The 27038-nt window shown below is 40.3% G+C and overlaps 1 protein-coding gene across 3 annotated transcripts; it reads left to right on the top strand.

The window, feature by feature from the left end:
- The first annotated feature begins 2710 nt into the window (after window positions 1-2710).
- On the top strand, window positions 2711-24634 carry HSPH1 (heat shock protein family H (Hsp110) member 1). 3 transcript variants are annotated; one of them, XM_061993454.1, is made up of 18 exons: window positions 2711-2959; window positions 3741-3798; window positions 6574-6714; window positions 8733-8855; window positions 10040-10139; window positions 12697-12830; window positions 13313-13557; window positions 14373-14601; window positions 15484-15590; window positions 16702-16835; window positions 18828-19033; window positions 19798-19974; window positions 20710-20847; window positions 21273-21398; window positions 21922-22029; window positions 22137-22256; window positions 23159-23320; window positions 23775-24634. In XM_061993454.1, exons 1-18 carry the CDS (start codon window positions 2853-2855, stop codon window positions 23973-23975), a joined length of 2616 nt encoding a protein of 871 aa, XP_061849438.1. In that variant the 5' UTR covers window positions 2711-2852; the 3' UTR covers window positions 23976-24634. The 3 variants fall into 3 exon arrangements, with proteins under 3 accessions (XP_061849438.1, XP_061849445.1, XP_061849452.1); XM_061993461.1 differs by having other exon boundaries at window positions 2712-2959; window positions 19843-19974; XM_061993468.1 differs by lacking the exon at window positions 19798-19974 and having other exon boundaries at window positions 2712-2959.
- Window positions 24635-27038: the final 2404 nt, after the last annotated feature.

Here is a 27038-nt window from a genome sequence, read left to right as displayed (position 1 = left end):
TGTGGGCCCACTGCTAAACGCTGAGGGTGCCCTGGTGTCTGAGGATGCAGAGCAGGCTGAAGTACTGAATGCCTTCTTTGCTTCAGTCTTTAAGGCCAAGGCAAATGCTCGGGAAGCCCAGTCCAGCAAGGATAATATGATGGCCAGGACAGCAGAGGAGTTGCCCTGGGTGGAAGAGGAAGAGGTTAAAGACTTGTTGGCCAAGCTTAAGGCTCATAAGTCAATGGGTCCTGATGGGATGCATCCAAGAGTGCTGAGGAAGCTGGCTGATGTGATTGCTAAGCCTCTCTCCATCATTTTTGAACAATCATGGAGGACAGGTGAGGTGCCTGAGGACTGGAGAAAGGCCAATGTCACGCCAGTCTTCAAAAAGGGCAGGAAGGAAACTACAGGCCGGTCAGCCTCACCTCCATCCCTGGAAAAGTGATGGAACAACTCACCCTGAATGTTATCACTGAACATATGAAGGGTAAGATGGTTATCAGGGGGAGTCCACATGGCTTCACCAAGGGGAAATCCTGTTTGACCAACCTGATAGCCTTCTATGAGTGCATAACCGGCTGGCTAGATGAGGGGAGAGCAGCGGATGTCATCTACCTTGACTTCAGCAAGGCTTTAGACATTGTCTCCCACAACATCCCCATCAGAAAGCTCAAGCAGTGTGGCTTGGATGAGTGGACAGTGAGGTGGATCGAGAGCTGGCTGAATGACAGAGCCCAGAGGGTGGTGATCAGTGGCACAGAATCGAGTTGGAGGTCTCTGGCCAGTGGAGTTCCACAGGGATCAGTTCTGGGGCCAGTCTTGTTCAACATCTTCATCAACAACCTGGATGAGAGGACAGAGTGTACCCTCAGCAAGTTCTCTGATGACACCAAACTGGGAGGACTGGCTGATTCCCCAGAAGGCTGTGCTGCCATTCAGTGGGATCTCGACCAGCTTGAGAATGGGCAGAGAGGAACGTCATGAGGTTCAACAAGGACAAGTGCAGAGTCCTGCATCTGGGAAGGAGCAACCCCACACACCAGTACAGGCTGGGGGTCAAACTGCTGAAGAGCAGCTCTGCAGAGAGAGACCTGTGTGTCCTGATTGATACTAAGCTAAATATGAGCCAGCAATTTGCCCTCGTGGCCAAAAAGGCCAGTGGCATCCTGGGATGCATCAAGAAGAGTGTGGCCAGCAGGTCAAGGGAGGTTCTTTTCCCCCTCTACTCGGCCCTGGTGAGGCCTCATCTGGAGTCCTGTGTCCAGTTCTGGGCTCCTCAGCTCAAGAGGGACAGGGAAGTGCTGGAGAGAGTCCAGCGCAGGGTCACCAAGATGATCAGGGGACTGGAACATCTTTCATATGATGAAAGGCTACGGGAACTGGGGCTGTTTAGTCTGGAGGAGATTGAGGGGAGATTTTATTAACATTTATAAATATCTAAAGGGTGGGTGTCAGGAGGTTGGGACATCCCTTTTTTCGATGGTATCTAGCAACAGGACAAGGGGTAATGGGATGAAGCTGGAACACAAAAAGTTCCATTTCAATATAAGAAAAAACTATTTCACTGTTCAGGTGAGGGAGCCCTGGCACAGGCTGCCCAGAGGGGTTGTGGAGTCTCCTTCCTTGGAGGTCTTCAAGACCCACCTGGACATGTTCCCATGCGACCTGATCTAGGTGACCCTGCTTCTGCAGGGGGGTTGGACTAGATGATCTCTAAAGGTCCCTTCCAACCCTACCATTCTATGATTCTATGATTTACCAAGTTAAGGCCTGCCTCTAGCAGGGGATGGGACTCTGAACAAACACCTAGAGCTAGACAATGAGGAGCTAACAGTAAACTTAATAATGGATCGTGGCACTGCACACAGAGAAAAAAGCTCCTCTTCAGGAAAGTATGAGATATGTAACATAACCTGAGCTGTTATATTTCCTTTTGCTAAGAGCACCCCAACAGCACAGTGGGGAAATACCTATTAAAAATGTAGTAGACTCTAGAGAGGTTTGCCAGGGTATTAAGAGGAATGAGGACACTGCCACAGGTAGCTGCTTATCTCCTGTTCCCCTACACATACAGACTCAGTAACAGGCATATTCATTAACAGCTGTGCCGAGTAACACACTCGAACAGCAAAAGCACTGCTGCACTTCACCTGCCTCCTTACAGCTTCCTCTCATAGCCTCTGCCTCGCCCTAGGTTCACGGCTGGGAAAGAACACGTGCCATTCCCAACACTCCATCGAAACCTCAGTTCCCACACGAACGCCCCTCTCCCCCACTTCTTGCCAGAGAGCAATAGCAGAACTCCTCAACTAGCCCGGGTCCCCAGCAGCCCGCGCCGCCCAGCCCCACAACCGCTCCCGGGCGGCCGAGAAACCCCATCGCCCCTCGAGAGGGCCAAACTGAAGAGGGAAAAGGAGCGCGCGGGGGAACCGTCTAACGGCCACCAACAGCCCGGCGCGAGACACCGCGTTTCCTGCCTTGCCCGGCCCCACCCCGCCGCTGCCCGCCCGGCCCCGGCCCGGCCCCGGCCCCGCCCTTCTCCCCGCCCCGACTCCGTCCCGCCCCCGCGGCCTCGGCGGCGTCCGCGGTCGCCATGAGAACGGCCTACGTCATGGCGCCCCGGCGGCGCCTATTGGCAGCAATCGTTCGAGAACGCCGCGGAAGGCGGAAGCGGAAGCCGCACGTGGAGCCGGTGAGTGGCTGCCGCAGTTTCTGGAAACTTCGCCTCATTGTCATATTTAAAGCGGCGCTGCCGGCACTTTTCCTTTCCTCTGCCGCCGGCGCCTGCAGCAGCGGGACGCAGCGGAGGCCGGCGCCCGGAGCTAGCCGGGGCAGGGCGAGGGTGGCTCCCTCCCCCTGCCGGCGGAGCTATGGCCGTGGTGGGCTTTGACCTGGGTTTCCAGAGCTGCTACATCGCTGTGGCGCGGGCCGGCGGCATCGAGACGGTCGCCAATGAGTTCAGCGACCGGTGCACTCCGTGAGTGATGGGCGGCAGGGTCCCTTAAGGGGGAGGGGAGCCGGTCCAAGGCCGGCGGAGGGTCGGAGCGGCACGGGGCTGGCAGCCTGGGTAGGTGGGTGATGTCTGCTGTGTTGCTGCCGGGGCGCGCTCGGGGTAGAGGTACGGCGGCGGGGAGGCGCGGGGCCGGGCGGCGCTGCGCTCCGCTGCGGGCCCCTGTGCTGAGCCGCGGCCGGAGCGGGGACGGCGGGCACTGCCACGGAAAGAGGGCGGCACGCGAGAGGCAGGCTTCTCGGCTGGTGGGGTGGCAGGCGGGGAGAGCCGGCGGCGGCAGGTGAATCCCCGTCTGTCGGGGTAGCCTGTTCTAAACGAGGCGCGGGAACGACACGAACTCTAGCTGTCTGCGGCCAGGTGGACTTTTAGAACTGCCTCAGCAGCTTAGAAGTGCTCCAGAGCAGTTCTTCTTTGGTCTGAGGTCAGGGGTAGAAAGGGTTAGGCTCAAAGCAGGAGTTGGTTGTGAAGTTACGAGCGCCTAAACGCAGAGGTAGAGGATGTAGTCTGGATGTCACCTGTTAATAGTGGCCGCCCTGTTTAACTGTTTGGATAAACCATTCTGAGAAGTCCTGGATTCGTGCCAAGATGGATAAGAGTCTTATTGTAGGAGTTTAGTGTAAGCTGAGAGAGTGGCACTTCAGCGCAAGTACTTTGTTGTTTTATTTGTAGTCGTAGGAAATACAGGCGTGATGGTCCTTAGTCGCATTTGTTGCCAGTACTGAGTTAATTAGCCTATTGTTCTTTACAGATCGGTGGTTTCATTTGGATCCAAAAACAGAGCTATTGGTGTCTCAGCTAAAAACCAGGTAGGTTGTTTCCTGGTGTTTGTGCATATCAGTATATTGGCCAGTGCAAACTGTCCAAATGCCAGTGGGTGTAAAGAGAGTTTGCTTGCTGTACTTAAAACCAAAGAACTTCATTTTTCTTGTCAGGCCTTTTATTTCAGAAAAATTGCATTATGCTGCCATGCCTCTTCCTTCAGAGACATGCAGGATGTTTTTGCTAGAATGTTACTGCTCTCTTTTGCTTTCCATTTGAACATGTTCCTTTTCTGACAATTTAAGTTCATCTGGTGTCTTTTCCTTATAGTTTATGTAGGATTTTCCTTGCACTTGAATTAAACATTTTACATGCTGTATATAGTTTCTTAGATATGACGAGAGAGTCTTGTCTCAGATTCTTAAAGCTATTTAGATAGCTTACTACCTTTAATTGTTTTTGAAGGTGTAATTCTTTAGTTTGGGTGGGTTTTCTTCTGATTCAAGTGCTCTGCAAGATTAAATGCTCTTTTTCATGGAAGTGCTATTTTCAGTTTAGTAGGAGAACTTAAGTCTGAGAAATCTTAGCATAATTCAGTGTAATGGTTGACTAAATCCTTAGGTATTACATGGTAAGTTGTTGCATAACTGCTGCCAGTGGAGCCCAAGCATGCAGCTTGTGCTGGTGTGTGCAGATCTCTCCTGTAGTAAAAGGACTGCAATGGGTTTCCATGGAGAGAACACAAAGCAGACTTTCCTCCCCCCACTATAATAGCTCCCCCCTTAATTTTAAACAGCCAGGGCATTAGGAGTGGGTTACATGTTTACACGCACACATGCCTTTTCAGTTACAGGTTGACATTAGGAGTAATAAATATATTTGTGTTTTTTCCTTAAATTTCATTTTAGCACTTGCTTTTCTTTATTTGGTTGCTTCCACTATTGTGAGTAGTAAATGAGTCTGGTTCGTCAGTGTGCAGAAATGAGTTGTTGCTCTAAACAGGAAGTGATCTGCATCTTACGTACTTCCGAGTGTGTTTCAGTATTGTTAGAGTCAATGGAGCTGAAAATGTGACAGAAGTTGAAAGTGAATTAGAAAAAAGTTTAGGGAAAAAAAAAAACAACAAGGAAATAGCCAGAAAAACCCTACCAAAAAAACTCAACAAAAAATCCCCCACCAAAAATGAAAACAAAACAAACCTCACAAAACAAAAGGAAAAAACTTCAGGTTTTGACTGGTGACTTCATGTGACAGAGCTCGTAATGCTTGGAGGCACTCTCTTTAATACTTGAGGAACTACTGTTGGAGTAAATTTTCAGATAATTTCTGTTTCCTTTAATTAAGTTTGGTAGCATTGGAGATACAAGAACAGTATATTGGTTAACAGGCCATAGTTCTCATCTTTCTTAATCGTGACTAAGCAGGAAGATATTAAAACATGCTACAGAGCTAATGGAATCCAATTACTCCAAAAATATCTTAAGATTGTTCTCTTAGAATAAATTAGGCTGTAAAAGCTAACAGAGCATTTGTGCTTCTCTGCCCACCGCAGGGTCATAATTTCTGTTACTGTGTTCTTCATCAGTACAGCTGTGAATTATATAGCGTTCAAGTACTCTGAAGTTTTGGCTATATAAATAAATGAAGCCATGCCGGGAAATGATCTTGGACACAGGAACCTAAATACTTTATTGCATTGAAGTACCAGAATAGTTCCTGGCATGATTTTTGGCCTGTGCTAACTTGTGCTCTTACTAATAATTGCTGAGCACTGTTTGCTTGTTAGAATAAACTCAGGATGATTTCCCAGGAGGGAATTCAGATGTGTGACATCTTTCTACACACACTGCTTTCTGAAAGCTGCTGTATAACAGTATGGGTACTGTTATTGCCTGCTGTGTTGTCAGGAAGCTTTTGTGTTGGACACCCGTCATAGTTGCATAGTTTTTAATACAAGATGTAGCTCAAATTCTTCAATTCATCATGGAAAAATGTGGCATACAGTAAGAAAATGATACGTTGCTTGGAGGATAGTGAATGCCTGAAGTCTTCCTCAGTGTTGCTAATCCTTTGAGTTGCTATCTGTTCTGAAGAGAACAGCGCACTTCTGTAGTTTCTTTTTTATAGGATTAATTCTACTGAGATACTTGCAATATCCCTTTTAGGCTGGTCTGTTTGTATAATTTCTGTTCTGCATTGCATTCCTGATAAAGAGTGCGTCTCTAGGTCAGTTGGTTCTGTGGAGACCTGGTACTGTAGTTTAACCTGACATTGTTAGCAAAAAAGGGCTGCATGTTTCTTGGTATTGTCTATGCACTGTATCTTGTTGGTCTGGTGAAGTATTACAATATATGAGGAGACTTAGCCAGCCTGAAACTTCACTGTGAAAAAAAGTTGTTTGCACTTAATGAAATGGAATGGAATTTAGAATGGACAGCTGGAGGTGAGGTGGCTGGGATTGGAGTGCCAGTTTCCAAACATTACAGGTACTTGTGAAGCTGGCTTCTGACTTCAACTGTTTGAATTCTGTCTAAAGGTGACTAGAGTAGTAGGTGCTATAGATTGTGCTATCACTCTCCTGATTGCTTCCAAGTTTTAGAGATGCTTGTATAATCACTATAATACCTAATATATTTTATAGGCCTGTAAGTATCTATGTCTCTGACTCATATAATTTTCTGTAGTAAAAAGCTGATAGAAAGTATCAGAGAGTAATTACAAGTGTTACAGAAACAGGTTGTATGAAATCTTGACTGATGCTTGGAGGCATACAAAATAGCACTGAGCATTGCACATTTCTGAATATCCTTTGTTTTTTACAGCAAATCACTCATGCTCACAACACAGTATCTAACTTCAAGAGGTTTCATGGCCGTGCATTTAACGATCCTTTTGTTCAGAAGGAAAAAGAAAATTTGAGTTATGATTTGGTTCCTATGAAGAATGGTGGAGTTGGAGTAAAGGTAATTTTGCAGTGTATTTATTTTTTTTATACCTAAATTTAAAACATTACATTTTAGTACCCAGTCATGAAAATATGGGTTTTATTTAATTACCCCAAAGATTGTTTTTTAACTTTTTTGTTAAAGAAGAGCTCTTTTATGAATAGACAGCATTATCTTTAAATAGTGGATGTTGACTATTAAATTAATGTTCATTTGTGAGTAATTGCTAAAATATGAGCTTCCCTGTTGGCAAATTGCACATCCAGCTCAAACCTCCTGTCAGAAAAACTGCTAAGGTAATTATGAGGTCATATGGTTTGACTTCAAAATATTAACCTGTCCGCCACTCCTGTGTGGAATGGATTGCAACAGTCTAAATATGTGGTTACAAATTCCTTATGAAATGGTAGGAACTCTTCTTTAGAATAGTTGCTAGAAATGAGCAATATGTCTGACTTTAGTGGACTGCCTCATATAAGTTACTTGCAACAGATGTTCAAAACTGGTTTGTGCCACTTGCTTACATTTCAAGGAGTTTGCTGATAGAACACCAACTTTTCCTAGAATAGGTGCAGTTAATAACATTGTGTTGCAGAAATATATTAAAATATTGATCATAAAAACTTGCTGGTATAATAAGGTACTAGTCTTTTTTCTGTAGTGCCCAGTGACAGGACAAGGGGTAACAGGAACAAGCTGGGACACGGGAAGTTCCACTTGAGTATGAGGAAAAACATCTTGTTTGTGAGAGTGATGGAGCCCTGGGCAGGCTTCTCAAGGAGGATGTGGAGCCTCCACTGGAGACTTACAAACCTGCTTGGATGTGTTCTTCTGCAACCTAATCAAAGTGAACCTGGTCTAGCAGAGGCTGTACTGGATGATCTCTAGAGGTCCCTTCAAACCCCAGCTATTCTGTGATTCTGTAACAGATGAGGCTGCTTCTAGACCCTAGCTTAGACCTGTGAATTTAGTTGGCTGCTTTTTTCCTTACCTTAAAGTGGTATGTCAAAACTTCAGTAAATATCAGGCCTAGATAATTAACAGATTACAGAGGAGATTGTACGTTATAAAGAATTCTGACTGAATGAGCACTCAAGCTTTACAAAAGAGGAGTCACTGTTTGTGACATCCGAGGTTAATGGATAAATTCAAACAGAAATCACAGTTTTCCTCAAATTACAGCATGTATATGAGTCTTTTACTTTATGAGAATCTAGTGTTAGAAGAACAGTGCTACTTGGTGTTTCTTTGTTGTTTTCAGGCTGTTTGGAGAATAAATTAGTGTTTTCTATTTAAGAATTGATTCAGTAAGTAGCATTCTGTAAGGCTGGGATGTTTAGAGAACGATTTTTCTATTACAACAGAAATGCTTAATTTTTCTCCAAATTGGACTGATGTGAATAAAAGACAAGTGCTGTTTGCAACAAGTAATTTTTGTATTCCTTCACTTCATCATTGCCATTTATTCTATTATACAGAAAAATGGTGATTCAAGAATAATATCTTGATAAGGAGCAACAGATAAACTAGTTTCTGAGATTAATTTTAAGCTTTTTCTTGTCTCATGTGCATAAACGAACTGTTGTTGCGCAGTTCTTCCTTTTGGAGACTTCATGTATTTGAGCAGAAGCATAAAAATGGTGAGGAAAATAGGCAGCGTGTAATTACAAAATCACAGAATCTTGAGGGTTGGAAGGGACTTGGACTTTTTTCAGTTGGCAGCAGTTTGATAACTGATGTCTATTTTTACTTTTTTGGGATAATACTATGTGACCATGTCTAGTTTTAATCACACTTGAGACTTGTGTTGCATTTTAAATCACTTCCTAGCCACTTATTCATAGACTTGATATGGTTCTTGATGTTTTAAGTCTGTGAAAATGGAATTACTGCTTCTGTAGACAGCCAACTGGGAAATTAAATTGTAAATTTCTATAATGAGGTAATGAAGTCAGCAATGTATCAAAAAACGTTAAATGTAAGTAATTTTTCCTGCAGTTGAAATAATGGAATTCTTTTACCTGTCTACTATCCAGGTCATGTACATGGATGAGGAGCATATCTTCAGTGTGGAACAGATTTCAGCTATGTTATTGACTAAATTAAAGGAGACTGCAGAGAGTAACCTGAAAAAGCCAGTAACAGACTGTGTTATTTCTGTAAGTAATTGTAGTGCACAAGAACATTATGTCTTCTAACTTCAGCTATTGAGGGCATTTTGTTTCTATTCGTGTAGAGTGAATAAGAACAGTGCGTAAGCACTTAGAAGGGGATTAATCCTGGCTTACTTTAGGGCTTTTGACTTGTAGAAATCCCAGTGCCACTTCCATATTCTAGACCCTGACCCACTTCATGAACTCAGTCCCGTGTAGGTGTCTTAACTCAGTCCCAGAACACTTCTGGGATCCAGATATATACCCTTCTACTCACTAAGCACACTAACTACTTGGTAAAGACACCTTTGTCAAAGTTGGCCCTCTGGCAGCTGAAAGCCATAGTTTCTGTCCTGCTTATGTTCATCTTCACAGTAAGTTGATTTTTTTTTTTTCTCCATTTATGACTGCACAGAAAATAGCCTCAGATAAAGAACAGTGATTCCATTGCAAAACCTGAGTGTAGAGTAACATCTGTCTCTGTTCTTAATGACTCTTTGAACAAATCTGTCTCACGTTGCTTCTAGGAATATTTAGTTCTGTTATTATTAGAAGAGTTTGTTCTCCAGTAGATACTTGGAAAGTTAGTGTCTTCTAATGGTGTAGTTTCTGTCCCTGAGAGCACCAGTGGTCACTGTCCAACACTAGTGCTAGAGATGTGTAGCAAATATTCAACAGCATTCTGTCAGAATCTCTATCTGCTTCTTGCCCAAAGTAATTTTGACTAATAGAGATTATCTTTATTTGTATCTATATATATTCCTTACGAATTTGCATCTCTCACCTCTGTGTTGCTGTACTTTACTTCTCCTTCTTTACTTTCTTGTACAGGAGTATATGTGATAATTCTGGTTAAGGTTATTCCATATCTCTGTCTCCATGATACCCAGTTTTGTGTTTTGCACCAGTAATTTAGCATTTGTATACAAATAACTAATTTGTTTCTTGCTAGTGTGTGCTCATGTAAACTAGCTGATGCTCGTTTAATGCCTTCTCAGCTTGATGGAATAGAATAATTAAAGTCTTGGTTCAGTACAGTAGTTGCATGTTAAAAGACTTGCAGTGAGCAACTGTATTCCTTGAAGAGGAAGAATAGATAGATTTTTTTTTTTTTAATGAATACCTATAAATAATCAGTATGATGTCTCATTTTCTGGGAATAACTTGCCATTGTCACCTGTTTTCTTCAGGTTCCATCATTTTTCACAGATGCTGAAAGGAGATCCCTTCTGGATGCAGCTCAGATTGTTGGTTTGAATTGTCTTAGATTAATGAATGATATGACAGCAGGTAAGTAGGATAAAACTGCAGTTTCTGTAACTGTAATGTGTGGTACAATGTACATTTAGTTTATGCTAAAAAAGCAACAAGTCAGACTTGAAAAATCAGACATGAGATATATTATAAAAACTTGTTTTTGTCTTAATTTACAGTCCTTTAATGTCTTCTGTGTGGAAAAAGTAGAAGAGATGAAGTTTTTAGTGATAGTTGTCTCGCTGAGTTCTTAGAAGTCACGACGTGTGCCTGGACTACTTGTCCATTTAGTTTACTGTCTAGATTTTGTGTAAGAAACATGCACAGTTGCAGGATTTAGACATCCTTAAAGGAAGTTCCTTGATTAAGTATCAGCACTTCATAATTTCCAATACTTTTCTCAGTCTGTTTGTGGTTTTAAGAAACACACTCATTGATAATATGAACTTTACATTGAACATTATGTATTTGCACCTATGAAGAGCAAATCTGACAGTATCATTGCAAAAACTGTAAGTGCATTTTTCTGTCGTGTTGCTTTAGCTTAATTCTTTGTTTATATAGTCAAGAGTGCTACAGAGAACTGGTGCTAGTGTTAATTCTTGAGCTGGGTAAGTGTGGCCCCCTCAATAGGTATGCTTTGTCTCATACATCTGGATCTTTCTGAGTTACAGGGCTTGTACATATCTAGGGTGACTGTGGAGAGAGAAGGAGGAAATACAAATAGCCAACTCTCTGTTTTTAACTTTTGTGTTACATCTTCAAAATGTTTATGAAGAGATTTTGTATCCAAAAATAAAAAAAAAAGTTTAAAACTACCAAAAAAGGTGTTTTCTGACCTTAGCAATCAAAAGAGTACCTTTGCAACGCTTTTCTGTATTTGAAGCAAAAGTAATCCTTCATATCTGATTCAGAGATAATCTCTCCTGATGGTGTGACAGAAGTACACTAAAGGCTTTGTCAGAAAAGGCATTGTCACATCCTTTTTGTTTGTCTGGCAGAAAACATTACTTCAGTCTTTGGCCAAGCAAGAACCTTGATCTTTTCAGGATCCTTAGCAAGGATCTTTGGAAGCTTTGCCATTGGGATGAACAGTAACCAGAAAAACAGATAGCTCTTTCGTCCCCTTAGCAGCACAACAGAGTTTCTTTACTGTGTAGCACATAACATTTCTCTTTCTTTCTTTACCTTGTAAGCTAATGAGTACTAGTTAAGTTCTTCCTAATATTTTAAATGTAAGAATCTTTAACTATGTCTTTAGGGAAGGGGTCTTGAGATATAGTAGGACAGAAAAAAAAAGATGGATTTTTTGTTGATTTATCAGATTTTGTTGATAAATTTATTTTTAGCTTGAAAGGAAGGGCAATGTGTTCAGTCGTGTTCATTCAGCTCAAATATGAATGTTAAATGAATGAACAGACCAATATGCAATTTCAGTCAAGTCTAAATTTCAAGGATACAATGGATACATTTGTGAAATAGTTTCTGGTTTTAATTAACCACTTCTTAATTACTGCTTGTGGGAAGGATTAATGAGTGCTGGTACTGGGTTTTTCTAGACCCCAAATAATCCACACAGATAAGAGTAAGTGCACCAGATGCAGAGGAACTTTATTAGACACCAGAATCCATAAATCTCAAGTCTCTCATCAGTGGGAAGCCGAGCTGTCCTTGTTCCAGATGGTCTGGAACTGCTGTGTATGATGTGAGAGAGGGAGTCAGTGTCCCTTTCTCCTAAAGTGAGAGAATGTCACTGTGACTGTAAGACATTGCTCTTCAGAACACGTATTCCTCACCTTCCTTATCACTTTCTCTAATGCTCTAATTCTTTTCCCTGATAATCTGTCTAGTATCCTGCTGTTATCCTTAATCTTGGGAGTTTGTACACAAGAATGTACATTTTCACATTCTGTCTCATGCCAAAATCTCAGCCTTTCCTGTGTAACCATATAGACAAGACTCTAGAGTTTTATTTATCTTCAGTTACTGCATCAGCCCCTTGCCTAGTTTTGACACTGCTATCCATTCAGAATGAATGCTACTGTAATACTGTGTTCTGTCATTTGACTTCACCATTCTGTGTTTAAATGCCCCACTGGCTTCTGTTTTACACTTTTGATGCACTTCTCAAACTCTCCCTGCCTGATACTGTGTATAGACTGAGATTGTCCCCTTTTGCAGCCTCTTCTTACCATTTATACCATTCTCGGACAAAACTTTTATGTGTGGGAGATACTTTTTTTAAATACAAAACTGGTTTTGGCTTTTGTTGTAAAGATGCTCTGTGTCTATCATTACTCTGCAAAGTAAAGTTGTTAATAAACAGATAAAAGTAGAAAAACCCCAAACAGGATCACTGCTTCTTAGTTTTACATGCTTAAACACTTAGCATATACGTGACTGAGGAAGAATGTTTCCCTCCTCGGATCCTTCAACGTATATTGGTGGAATAGCACTTCCATGTAGGTAAGACCTTGCATAGGTATATGTCTGGATTTGTCTTGCTGCTCTTGATCCTATAGCTTAATATTCACATGCATGTGGTGTGCAATTGGAGAGATCACATTGATACTATCTGACACTTGTTTTGCAGTGGCTCTGAATTATGGAATTTATAAACAAGACCTTCCAGCTCCTGAAGAGAAGCCACGGATAGTGGTGTTTGTTGATATGGGACATTCTGCGTTTCAAGTATCAGCCTGTGCATTCAACAAAAGTAAACTAAAGGTAGTGAGATAAAATGAAAATAAGAGGCTTTATGAGACATAAGAATCAAACAGCCTGTAAACTTGCTTTGTTTTTAAAATTTGGGAATAATTTAGTGCTTAGGAAATGGCAATAAGTCAGAAGGTGAAGATTTTTCAGTGTTTATTTCACTAGGAAGATTTCAAATAGTCTGTAAATTCCTTTCAGTACACCAACGTAAGCTATACAAATGCTACACTTTGGTTTGTTTTATCTAAATTAATGTGTATAGGGGTTAAAATTGTCAATGCTTAGGATTGTCACCTAGTTAGTCTTCCACTGTAAAAGTGAAGAGCAATTTTTGCCTGATGCAGTTGATTGAATACTTAAGCTTGTGCATTGGAAGATAGGCTGACTTGTCCCCAACCTTTTCTGAAGCGAAGACTTGCTGATCTTGGAAGACTGCTGTTTCATTTGAATTTTTACTGAATGTAAGACTAAATAATTGTGTTCTTTCAAACTAGGTACTTGGCACGGCATTTGACCCTTTCTTAGGTGGAAGAAACTTTGATGGAAAGCTGGTAGATTACTTTTGTGCAGAAATAAAAGCAAAGTACAAACTGGATCCGAAAGCAAAAGTTCGAGCTCTTCTTCGTCTATATCAGGAATGTGAGAAGCTGAAGAAACTGATGAGTTCAAATAGCACAGATATTCCCCTAAATATTGAGTGTTTCATGAATGATACTGATGTATCTGGAAAAATGAACAGGTGAGTTCTGTACAAGACAGGCAGTTGCTTTGGTGACTGTATTTCTTAAATATTTCTTTTCACGTTTGACAGGAACTTACTGTGCTAAAATAGTGCAAGTGTTGGAAAAAGTCTGACGTTTTTGTAATGCTAGAATAACTAGGGCTGTGAAACACAATGTTCAGGTACCTGAGCAATGTTTTCATTGTAATAAAGCCTGCATAAGAAGTGTGGATTCTTTTGGAAGAATCACGTGCTTAAAACCACAGATTGATGCATGCAAGCCAGACTCAGGGGAAGTGACTGCATATTTAGGCCTCCTGCATATTGTAGGTAACCTAAATCCCACCCTGCTCTTAAGATGACAACGATTGAAGCTTTGTTCTTTTTTTCTGTTCTTACTGTACTGTGAATATTGGCAGAGAAAGGGAATACAGAAAAGGAGTTGTTTATGGGGGTTGACTTGCTTATGGCCTGAGCACAAATTAAATCTGTGTTTGTCTGCTTCTTGAACACACTTAAAGGCACAACTTAACTTGTAGTCACTGTTTGACCTGTTACTACTGCCAGAGAATGTTGGAGATTTTTTTCTTCCTCCAGTATTACAGAAACACCTTTTCATTGTAAAGGAAGTATCAATGTTTGCTGTGTTCTTATCTGTAGCCTCTGCTGAGAGGCAACTCTACAACACCTGGACAAACAATATCTTTATCTTAGTTAACTACATTAATACACTGATGTCAGCATAGGAGAATCTGTAAGCACCTGTTCATGTAGTACCTCGTCTGTTTGTTACCTCAGCCTACTTTGCAGGTTAATTCCATTTCTTTCCTTAGGTCACAATTTGAAGAATTGTGTGCTGACCTGCTGCAAAGGATAGAGATGCCTCTACTTTCACTAATGGAACAAACACAACTGAAAGTGGAAGATATAACTGCTGTAGAGATTGTGGGAGGAGCAACCCGTATTCCTGCTGTCAAAGAGAGGATTGCTAAATTCTTTGGCAAGGATGTCAGTACAACACTGAATGCAGATGAAGCAATAGCTAGAGGCTGTGCTCTGCAGGTATAGTACTGGCAACCTTTGATAAACATAATTTGCATTTCTTGAGAGCACTTCTGTGGAGAGTTAGCCAGGCAGTTATGAGAAATAGCAGTTATCAATTTTAAAGTAAAGGGTTTTTTTATGGGACTGTGCTGTTTGAAAAATCCAGAGTACACATCTGTGGTTCATTACTCAAAGTAGTGGTACTGGGCATATTCTCTAAGCAGTCCACTGGTATTCAAAAGAAAAGGACCTGGGGATCTTTTGAGAAATGGCTGTTGCTGAGGGGAGAAATGTTTTTAATCAACAGAATGTGAAGTGTCTATGGAGAGTGCAAAACATGACCAATTTTGTATTTTTCTGATATCCAGCTTTTCATCAATATGAAAGAGACCTTTATTCTATCTCCTCTATGTGTTTAATTTCCAACCAGTGAACTATATTTTACAAGCAAATGACTCATTCTGACTGGTTCCTTTTTTCCTTTACTTACTCTCTTATTTTACCCTCTCTTCTTTGACTTGTTTCTTTACCTTTTTTTTACCTAGTTGCTTTCCATGACTAGTGATAAGTTGCCTCCAGGGAAAGATGCAGGACTTGCAAGATAAACACCACTTCTTTTAGAATTAAGTAATGTGTCACTTCCATTCTTTGCAATGCTAGTGTTCATTTAGACAAGCTACAGTAAAAATAAGGCCAGAAGCCCTGCTAACTCAGAGTATAAACACTTCTGGGTGAGATTTCTGTTTTCTAATCGTACTTCATTGAAATCAAACAGTTTGCCTAGCTGTCTTTTAGTAAAGTCAATAGGTTTCTCTTTCTTGTTAAAGATGTTTATCTATCTTGGGGACAGGTGGAGTAGAGTGGTTAACCAACTTTAATGCATGTCTCTTTTTTGTTTAGTGTGCAATTCTTTCTCCAGCTTTTAAAGTGAGAGAATTCTCTGTGACAGATGCTACACCATTCCCAATATCTCTGTTGTGGAACACAGAAGCAGAGGACACTGAAGGGTAGGTAGCTCAAACTACGGTTATCTGAAGCTTTTGACCTTCATAATTTAAGGATAATGTTCTTGGTTGGATTTAAATTAGAGTATCTTATTCTGATGCAGAAAACCTGTAGGCTATGTACCAGAGACTGTTGACAGTGGAGATGGTGTAAAGGTATGCATTGGCATTTTAACCGTAGCTCCTCTTGTGTTGAAAAAGAAACTTTATTGGTTTTTCAAATTGGGATTTAATGAGTTACCAAAGGCAAGGGTGTAGCTTAGGGTGCTTTGTAAGAGAAATTTGTAACTGCAGTGTCTCAAGACTCTGGGCTCTCTGCCATTAACTTGTCTGTGCCTGTGGGGAAATGCATTTGCTATCTAGGATGTGTCCAGGTGTGAATTTAATTTTGGGGAAGTCAGAATTCTCAAGTTGCCTATTCATACCTTTTTCATGTTCTTTGTAATTCATCCTTCTTTCTGTCTTCTGTGGAGATGCACAACCTAATTTTCTGTGACATGCTTCTGAGAGCAACTTGGGGGTTCACATTTGAGGCAATGCTCTTATTTTCTCATGTTTAGGTCATTAGATGAAACTGTTCCATAGTCAGGAGACAAAGCTTAGTTGAAAGTGGGATTCAGACTGGCATAATAGTGCACAGACCCTACCATAAAATAAAGCTGATTTCTTGATATGACAGAAAGACAATGAATAATTATCTGATGTCATGGTTCACAGAAAGTAAATGAATAAGGAATTAACAGGGCTGTAATTAGCCTTTTGAGACTAAAGAGCGGTGCAAATTATGGTTTAGATTATTCTAAGTTCAGAATAACGACTTTGCAGGAAACAAATGTTGGGGGTCTTTTGATAGTCTGTCAATGAATTGCCACCTACATCTAAACTTATTTGTTTATGAAATTCAAAATTAGTGGAATAGAACAGTTTCCCATTATAGTACACACAGTAATATTTTTTTCCTTACATTACAGTAATGAAGTATCTTTCTTGGAATTGTTCAGAATGGTAGATGTTTCAAAACATGGTAATGTTTCTCTGAAGAGTTCTGACCCTAGATCAAAACCTTTCCACTCAAATGCTCTGCTAAATGTGTTATTTTTTACTTTCATTATAGAGTTCATGAGGTCTTCAGCAGAAATCATGCAGCACCTTTCTCCAAAGTTCTTACATTCTACAGGAAAGGTCCATTTGAGTTAGAAGCTTTTTACTCTGATCCCAATGGAGTCCCGTATCCTGAGTCAAAAATAGGTGAGTAATTGTACTGGAAATGATGTTGTCTTACATTATTTGATCTTAAATAATTTCTGTAACTGTGTTATGTTTCAGTATGGTTAGATGACATATTTAGGCTTTTGTGTCTGAAGGGCCCAATTTTCAGTTCTCCCATTCCATAGCTAACCGATTTTGGATTTTTAACATTTTTCTAACTTGTAAAGTTGCTTCAGCCTAATGAAGAAATAAGGGGAAACTGTAGCCAAATGCCCAGGAGATTATCAGTGCAAGATAACCTTAAACTTTTTTTAGTCTTTTTTTTTTTCCTGCTTATCACTAAAGGAAGCTAGGAATACTTGCAAAATATCTCCTGTGTATAAAAAACAACAAACAAACAAAACAAACTCAACCCTTCTTGAGTAGCTAGCTGGAGAGTTTAACATAATGCTGAGGAAGCTTTAATCAAGGCTGTCTGAAAACAGTGGCAGCTACAGGATTACAGTCTTGATCTGAATTGCCTAGGTAACATCTATGAGCAACTCTTTCATCCTTTTGAACAAATTACAACACTGACAGTGTTGACACAAAGAGTTTACAATGTGGTTAGTTAGAAATAGACTGATGGTAAAGATGGGCCAATTAAATGACTGCTCTTGGATTCTAAGCATGCAATTAAATGTTGTATGTTTGCATGTAAGATTAAGATAAAACTGTTACTAGTTGCCAAATAATTGCTTCATTTTGTTAGAAAGCTCAACTTTTCCTTTAGGGTTGTAGAAGTAACAACTATTGGTTAAGTATTTGACAATGCAGTTGTCCTGTTAGTTAGGAATGCACTTAAAATACAGTAGCAGTAGAACTGCAGTGTCAAAGATTAAACTTTGTAAATACTCTCCTTCTCGTTTAAAGGATATATAGGACAAAACTATCTCCATCTGATTTACCAATATTTTAGCCAACACCTAATGCACTACAAAGTTTCAAAACCTATTATTCTAACAGGAAAGATCAAGTTTTTTTGTCTGCTTTGAAGCAAACTATGTGGTACAAAGTTCAAATACCTTGTGCCTTAGGAACCACCAAAATATTCTGTAGTTATAGCAACAGCAGATTTCTTTTCATGTTACCTTTTACCTTGAAGACCGATCATGGGATTTGTGAGTGGTCAGTTTGTGTGGCTTCAACAAATGGGAAGATCTTTAACTGCTGTTCAGCAAACTGATAAAAACAAAACTGAAAATTAGACTGGTTTCAGTTCACTCACTTATCATCTCTTTGCCTAGAACATAGTTGTCAGTAGTTCTGATGAGAATACTGAAAATCAGGACAGGTCACAACTCCAGTATTATTGGTTTTCCAAGAGAGGGGTTATTACATTCTTTAGCCCATAAAGTTAAGCAGGCAAAAACTTGTACGCTTGTGGTTTAGGTGCATGGATGAAGGAGTGGGGTATGTGTCAGCATGACTATGTCCAGTCTGTCGTGAAATCAGTGAACTTGTACTTAGCAGCTATACAAGCACTGTAATCTCTAGGTCACTGTTCTGGTGATACACATGTAACATGGGAAAAGTATGATCTTAGGAGCTAAAAATAACAATTCTAGAAATACTGTTTCTGTGTTGGTCAGTAACTTGTGTTAAAAAGACATGCCACTTAATGTTGGCATTGGACTAAGTCTTCATCTAGTTCTTTCATTCCATTATAGCATCACAGATAACACAAGTAAGGGAGAGTGAGCTTTTACTTTTTGTATCTACTCTGTATTACTAGGAGAACTTACCCTAGATGGTGAAAATAAACCTCCCTTTTGATTTGTAAGGTAAAGTTGACAAGCAACATATATTTTGGTAGTGTAGTTTTGTTTTGTTTGGAGATGCTTTTTCTCTGCAGTATTCATTTCATTGAGGACCACGAGGTTAGCACAGAGGCTTCATCAAATATTTAGAAAATGTGTCTTCTGTGCAAAAGCAAGGTGTTTTTCCTGACCTATTAGTCTACTGTGTGAGTATTGATTCTTTTGGTTTTAGGTAGGTATGTTATCCAGAATGTGGCAGCCCAGAAAGATGGAGAGAAGTCTAAAGTCAAAGTGAAAGTCCGTGTCAATACTCATGGCATTTTCAGTGTGTCCACTGCATCCATGGTAGAACCAGTTAAAAGTGAAGAGAGTGAAGATGTTGGTTTTGAGACTGAAGTGGAATCTCAGGACCAGAGGCTTATTGAAAACTCAAGTGATGTAAGTTGACCTTTCTTGTGTGTAAATGTCCTTACTAATGAAAGTGTGTTCTGCTGTTACCTACTCTAGAAGAAAAATACCTTTAAGGAAGACAAATGAGGTTATTTTTGAGATGTGGATAACAATCAGGAAATAAAATGTCTTTATAAGAATGGGAGAAAATTCATGCTATCTTGAAAGTATGTGAATTTCAAAATCAGTTATTGAGCAGAGTACCAAACAGCAGCATGTGGGTTGCTCGAGGGTGGGGTTGCTTACAGCTGCCAAAATTTAGACTGTTCCAAATAGGAAAGCTTGGTCTGGGTTATTAGTCACCATACTCTCTGTGTTAAAAGGACTTGTGTGTAATCCTTTGTATCAGTGAAGCATTTCGAAACTTTGTGAAAGAAAAGCTGTATTGTTTTCTACAACATTGAAGGGGAGGGGAATACTGTGGAATAATGCAGCATTGTTATGATGTACTTGATGTTTGAATAGTTCTCTGAGGGGGGAAAAAAAAACCTTAAAATCAATGACTCAATAAATTAAAGGACACATTTTGTAAGAGAAAGTGGTAGCATGTGCACACACACACACACACGAGTATTATGCTGTGAGCCTGGCACTGGTAACATTTTCACCAGGTCCTTCTGAACTTGCGCCTACTCTGTATCTCCATTAGTTAAAGCGTGTGTGTTTCTGTGTGTCCATAGAATGCATTGTAGGGCACTTTGTACAGTATGTGTGTCAGAAATGGAGTGCCCTATAACTCTTCTTAAAAACAGGTGCACATGCCTTCTACATCCTTTGTGCCTGGGCTTTCATTTCAGAAAAATATCCAGCAAGAGAACAGTGAGGCTGGAACACAGTCCCAGGTACAAACTGATGGTCAGCAAACGTCACAGTCTCCCCCTTCATCAGAACCTCCCTCTGAAGAAAACAAAATCCCAGATGTCAAGAAAGTGAGTGACCCTTTAACTCTGTTGAAAATGTTATGCTCTATAATGGTGGATTTTAAAATGGTAACATATTCCAGCAAAAAAGTGAGGAACTTGGTACTGGGAACCTTTTCCAATTTTATACCTTTTCTGTTGTGAAGAATAATATATATCTCACGAGGATTTTCATACAGAGCTTGCAAAAGATTTCTTGCAAGAAGGCTCTGTACCACTTCCCTGCCTTTATGCAGCTCATTTGCTTGGGTTGCAGATGTTCCGATTTGTTTAACAACTGTTGGAGGCCAAGCTTATTAGGCCTGCTGAGAGAAGCTGAGATCAGGGAGTCATAAACCTGAGAGGAAATAGTCAATATGAAAAACATATGCCTGACAGTAGTTTGCTCTGTCATCTGTATAAGATGAAAAACATCTTGGGTTAAAAATCTTACCACCACCACAGTATCACCAGTGAAGTGCTAAGCTACAGATGGGTACCTCTGGAAAACCTGAGACTCCATCATGTTTCCGATAAATGTCCTTTCTGTAGCTCAGTACTTCCTGTCCATGAAGTAGACTGTAAGGAAACTAGGATAGGAGGTGAAATCCCTAAAAGGAAAGTGCCTCAAGTATGTTTTGAAGATTTTGAAAGAAGACAGAAGACGTCTGCATGTTCTTCCTGTGACTGTTTCTTTCATCATAACGCCCCTTCATCAGAAGGAAGTCAGGAAAATTATCTTATTTTTTTTCCTCTCCAACTCAGACAAATGAGAAGAAAGGTGATCAGCCCCCAGAAGCTAAAAAACCCAAGATAAAAGTGAAGAATGTGGAATTGCCTATTGAAGCTAACTTGGTTTGGCAGTTAGGAAAAGACCTCCTCAATATGTATATTGAAACAGAGGTGAGTTAGTGTGGTTTGGACTCTGTTCTTGGTTGTAGTTATTCATTCATCTGCTTGTTGAGGCAACCTCTGATCTCTTACTGTAACTCTGAAGTGTGAACTCATATAATTTACAACGAGTTAACATACAGTCCAATTGCAACACGTAACTGACAAATGTTAATTGGAAAGGTTGAATTGTTGTTTATAGCAATAGCATCAGCACACTGTCCGATGGAATGACATCACAGATTGGTTCAAGCTGTTGTAATCTAGAGAAGCATAAACCATTTCTTCAGGTGAGTCCATTGTGTAGCAGTGAGAATTCCAACAGTTACATGAGCCAAGGCCTCTGGGAGATTAGTGTGTCCTACAGGAGTTGTGCTTTGTAGAACCTGTTAGAACATAGGTATTCTTTAATTAAAATATTTTCTGTGGTTATACAGGGGAAGATGATTATGCAAGATAAACTGGAGAAAGAAAGAAATGATGCAAAGAATGCAGTGGAGGAATATGTGTATGAGTTCAGGGACAAGTTGTCTGGACCCTATGAGAAGTTTGTTTGTGAAAAGGTAGGTTATACTTTCAGGAGGTTCTCTGAAAATACTGATGCTAAATATTTATTTTGTGTTCCTTGGTCAAGCTTTTTCATAATCACCCTAGAAGTAGCTGAAAACTGTAACTCATTTGAATGGTGACTGAGACTGATGCAGGGTTAGGTTCAGGTTTAGCAAATGGTACACATCCCTGGAAATAAGTTTTGTCGGAAATGGAGTGAAGTTGTGTTCTCGAGTAAAGTTGATGACTAGAAGCTATGTTGTTGTATCCATAACCAGAACTGTGGATTAAAGCCTCAGCCCAGGTGTTGGCCTAACAAAGGACGGAATGTAGTAAATGTTGTAGATGTGTGTGTTTCTCAGTTCTGAAGCTGGTGTGGTTTAAGTGATCTAATTCTGCAAAAGCTGTAGAAATGTAATTTTTATGTAGGAGGCTAAGAATTAATGCAAACTTTTACCAGTGTCCTGTCTGCTGCAAGACAAACACTGTCAATTGGTGCATATTTTAATGTGACATGTTGAATTACATTGAATGTAGGATCTGCAGGGGTTCTCTGCCCTCCTGACGGAGACAGAAGGATGGCTATATGAAGAGGGGGAGGATGAAGCCAAGCAAGTGTACGTAGACAAATTGGAGAATTTAAAGGTAGGTTTCTTAGTATGCCCAAAATGCAAAATTTCCCGACTATCACACAAAACACCATTGAATGGATGATAATGAATCCCATAACACATTGCAATTGCTTGCTCTAGAAACTAGGTACTCCGATTGAAATGCGCTATCAAGAAGCAGAAGAGCGACCAAAGCTATTGGAAGAATTGGGACACAGGCTTCAGTATTATGCTACAATAGCTGGGGAATTCAGGAATAAAGTAAGTGGCCTCAAAGTACCTTTATTTCTACCACATAGAGCTTTATTGAAGCTCACCGGCAGAGGCTTCAAATTTACTCTCAGATGAGCTGCAATCTGCTATCAATATAGGTCACAGCTCTAACACCACAGATGTTTCCCAGTACTCAGATCTTGGACAGTGTGTCATATCTTCAGTTGCTTGATGCCCTTTGGATGTTTTCAGGCCAAAAATGGCATTGTAGTGAGAGTGAGTCTGGGGTCTGATTCTTGACCTTGTAAAAGCTAATCTGACTTTTTTAGAAATGCGCTGCTCTTTCAGTTCTTTTGGGAGCAAGAGTTGTGCCGTGGTGAGCAGCATTAGTGTAAAAGCTAGGATAAACTAAAACATCCAGCTTTAGTATGTGTGAGTGTTTGGGGAGGTTTTTGCCATTGGTACGTAAGATTGCCTTCTTGATAAACATTCCTATCTTTGAAAATTTATTCCTTTGGTTTCAACTTAGTAAGGTTTAATAGGGCAGCTCACTCAACACTCAAGCTGTTTGTCATGATCTGTTTTTTTCCCTTTTTGTGTACAGCAGAATCACCTTGTCTAAACTACCTTGGACCCATATAAGACTCTCCAGGAAGGGAGAGGATGGGTTTTTTATCATTCCTGTTAAGAATATTTCCATTTTATTTCATGACCTGTTTGTGGAGCCTCTGTTACCTCTGTGAAGTAGCTGCTGCTTTGAGTATTGGGCAAACAGGTCTTCATTTTGGCATCTTTATTTCTTACTGTGACATGTTTGGCTTGTTGCCAACTTCTCTTTATTTTGAAAATCGGTAAATTTCACAACTAAGTTGTAAATAATTGGAATAGTCTTGTTGGCAGAACTTGATGATAGTAATACAAACTAATGTAACTTTTTTTATTTTGGGCAGGATGAGAAATACATCCATATTGATGAAATGGAAATGATGAAAGTAGAGAAGTGTGTTAGTGAAGTGGTGGAGTGGATGAATAATGCTGTGAGTGCACAGGCTAAGAAGAGCTTAGATCAGGATCCAGCTGTGCATTCAAGTGAAATTAAGGCAAAGCTGCAGGTAAGTACCATAAACTGATTTTAGAGGCTAGTGCTAAAGTTAGACAGTTATTTCACAGCTCCCTCTCCCCTAATTTCATCTTGCAAGTAAGAAGGAGATTCAGTAGAAAGCAGGAGTGGTACTATACTGTACACAATATATAGGTCTTACTGACATTTTGTCTTTCAGTCACCTTAAAAACTCAGGTTTTTTTTTCAGTGTTGCTGCTAGGCACAAAATAGTCTTGAAAAAAACCTGTGTGAAAACTGCAACATTAAGTTGAAGAACTTTGCCTGCAGAACTTCAGAAAATAGGCTAGTTAATTAATTTCAGGGTACAATAAGTACTTGTCAGTTTGGACTTCAGAAATACAGAAGCAAGTTTCAAACAGTCTTCTGGGCCCAGACACTTCTCACTAGTGAAGCTGGTGAGTCCTTCATATATATTCCGACTACACCTTTTTCCTTTCTTTTAGGAGTTGAGCAACGTCTGTGAACCTGTTGTGACACAACCAAAACCAAAAGTTGATTCTCCTAAGGAAGAAAACCCATTAAATGAACGGAGTGATTATAAAACAGAAGACATGGGAGAAGATGACAAAAATTCTGAAATGCCTCAACAAAATGGTGAATGTCATCCAAGTGATCAAAACACCATTAACATGGACTTGGATTAAAGCACTGAACTTGCAGCAAGTTATTTCATCCCATGACAGAAGATATTTTTGCTGTTGTACGTGATGGAGGGGGTGGGATTGCATTGTTTTGGGAACTATTTATATTTTTTTTCTTAAGACTTGTTTGGGATCCATTGTGTTATAGGAGGAAGAATAAGAATAATGTTGGTCATGACTATCCTAAAAGGAAAATTGCCTTGGTAACTTTCAGATTCCTGTGGAATTGTGAGTTCATACTAAGCTTCTGTGCAGTATTAAATCATTTGCATCACTAAAGATGAAAAGAAGCCCTTGCTCTGAAATACACTGCTCCTTCAAAAGGTTGTAATCGAAACCTTCGTAGGCATTTGTAGATGCCAAGGTAGTTTTCTTTTGTTTGGAAATCTAATTGGGTTGTCAGTAAAAAGCCAGTGTCTGTCCCACTCATAAGGACGTTCCAGAAGAAATGTTTCAGTTCTAAGGTTTTTGGTTATCGCAGCTCAAAGCACTTACCAGGTAATAAGATGGTGAAATGTGTTAGTAGCATGCAGAAGCGTTTACATTTCATCTCTTGCTAAACAATACATTTTTTTTTCATGTGGGGTAAGGAAATGCTAATTCTGTTAGTGTTATTGTGAAGCTTTTTAATGAGCTTTAAAATAAAGTTCACTTTACTGGTATCTTCTGATGTATAGCTGCTTTTCTTTGCTTCTGGTGTGTTGCCTTTGTCACAGTTTGACAGGCCATCGCTTTCTGTCCCTGTACATGAGAGTCATCAAAAGGCTTAAAACTCTTGCAGCACAGAACAGTTGTGCTGTGGGTTAAAAGGAACTCAGCTGCTTAATGAGTTATGCCTCTTTCTTTTCTTTCTCCCAAGGGTTGCACATGCTTCAAAGAACCTGGAAACTTCCCAGATGTTTAGCATAGGCTAAAATTTGTAATACACTGAACCCTATAGCTTAGCAGCAATAATCTGCAGTTCAGAATAAGGGCTTAAAACTCAACTGAATTCTTAGGTCAGAGTCCGCTGCCTTTTGTTACAGACTAAACTGAAATGGTAAAACACAATTTTAACTCCTACTGAGCAAGTGGCTCTGGTTAGCCTTCGTAAAGCTTAAAAATTTAACAATTCCCATCAAGTACATCTCTAGTTTATTGAAGAAACTTATTTTGAGGTACTTGGAGCAGGGGAACATGCTGAAAGATTCTTTTTGTTCTGTGCTTTAGACCTCAAATTACACTAGGGAATCAGGCACCTGAAGTGTACTGAAGGAAGGATTTTCTTGAAAACATGTTCTGAAAGGTCTTATCTCTACTGATACACTGGAGCATAGAGTCCATGTATAAGCATGTGACACCAAATGCTGGAAGATCAGTGTCATTAAATGCTAAGTTGGTTTGGGTTTTTTAATGAGTTGCTGTGGCTCCAGCAGTCTTTCATCTGCAACAACAAAATCAAAAGCAGAAAGGAGAAGTTAGCCCCATGAAGTTACTTGAAAGTGAGTACAGATGGGAGGACTGGTGCTTTCTAGAACCAACTAATCCTACTCACAGGAAGTGTTTTTTCTTCTAGATGGTGCTTTTGGCAGCACCCTCTATCTTCTCACAGCCTGGAGCAGGAGCAGTACTGTGTCCCATGGTAGTGGCCCATTTTCTGCATAAGCAACTAGATTATCAAAATGCAGATCTATGTTACTGGCTGCTTTGAGTTGCCTGGTCTTTACTGACTTGCTAGACAATTGTGTACCATTGGCAACACAAAGAATGCTTTGGTTGTTCACTGTCCTTTTTCTAGAGCTCAAGAATAGGAAGTCAGACCACAGTCAAACCCATGTTTGGAGTGTGGAAGAGTACTTCTGTGTTGGAACTGGTAGAGTGGTAGCATCAAGGGTTAAACTTTTGTAACAGACTCCTGCTTGCTTAGATTATTACTGAAATGGAAGTTATGGTTCTAGCACCATAAAAGATAGGAACTTACATTGTAAAATCAGCAGGAGGCCATAGCAGGAAGCTTAACCTGATCAGAGGAAAACTTTGTAGAGCCATTTAAAGTAGAATTTTATCAGAACATCTAGTCCTGGATCTACAAAAAGAGCCCTGGAGTGATGGATTGTCATGTATTCAGTTAACTGTATAAAAGGTACTACTCTAATTTTCCTCTAATGAACCTTCATGAAAGGAAGTCTGCACAGAGACCAGACAAACCTGGGGTGGGTTTTTTTTTTTTCAGATCTCTGAAACATTAACTATTTCTTAGCAGCTAATGGTGTGGAAAGTGATTGATTCTTTATGATCAGGTGCCATTTAAATTCTTGCAGTGCTGATGCTTTAATGTGAAGGAGGGGAAACGAAAACAGAAATCGGTGATTCAACTTTTCTTCCTCTTCTCTCCTTCAGATTTAATGAGTGTCTTTCTAATTTACCTTTTACCAGACACATGAAAATTGTGTTTCAACTTTGATCTCAGCATCGGCCGTAGGGAGTTGAGGATGTGAGGGTGGCAGCATCATGCTGCCTGTGCACAAACCTCAGGCACAGGCTTCCTCTGAGCTTTCGTGTTGCTGGTCTGGGTTGAGGACTTGGAGGACAGAAGAGCTTCCTTCTAGAACTTGGTGAATGGGCAGGCTTGGCATGTCTTATCAGTATTTTGTAGGGAACACAGGCATGTTTCCAGGAGGCAGGACTGGAAACCCCCCAAGGTTCAGCCTGGCCAGAGGTCCTAGGGCATGGGAAGGAAGGGGAGGGTAACCATGTGAAGAGGTGCACAAGGAGGACTCCTCTCAAAGCTCATGGTAAAACCAGCTATTTTTAGATGCCTCTATTCATATGAATTAAGGTTCCTGGTTCTTTTAACTCTGTGGGTGATGGTACTGGACTGCCAGGTGAGTTACTAAATTTGAGTCAAGGTTTTAACTTCACTATTACAGCTGAGCACCTAATTATCAGGGTATCTGCTGCTGTGGTACAGATAATGTTTGTGTCCTAACTCTGTATTTCTGTATTTTGTATTTTTTAGTGATCAAACTACAGCACGGCTCATTGAAAAACAGATACATGTTTTTGTAATCTTTCAAGTCAGATATG

Source organism: Colius striatus, chromosome 1 (genome assembly GCF_028858725.1).
Source record: "Colius striatus isolate bColStr4 chromosome 1, bColStr4.1.hap1, whole genome shotgun sequence".
NCBI classification, from domain to species: Eukaryota; Metazoa; Chordata; class Aves; order Coliiformes; family Coliidae; genus Colius; species Colius striatus.
Note: the sequence above shows the minus strand (reverse complement) of the source record. Positions and strands in the feature narration are given on the sequence as shown.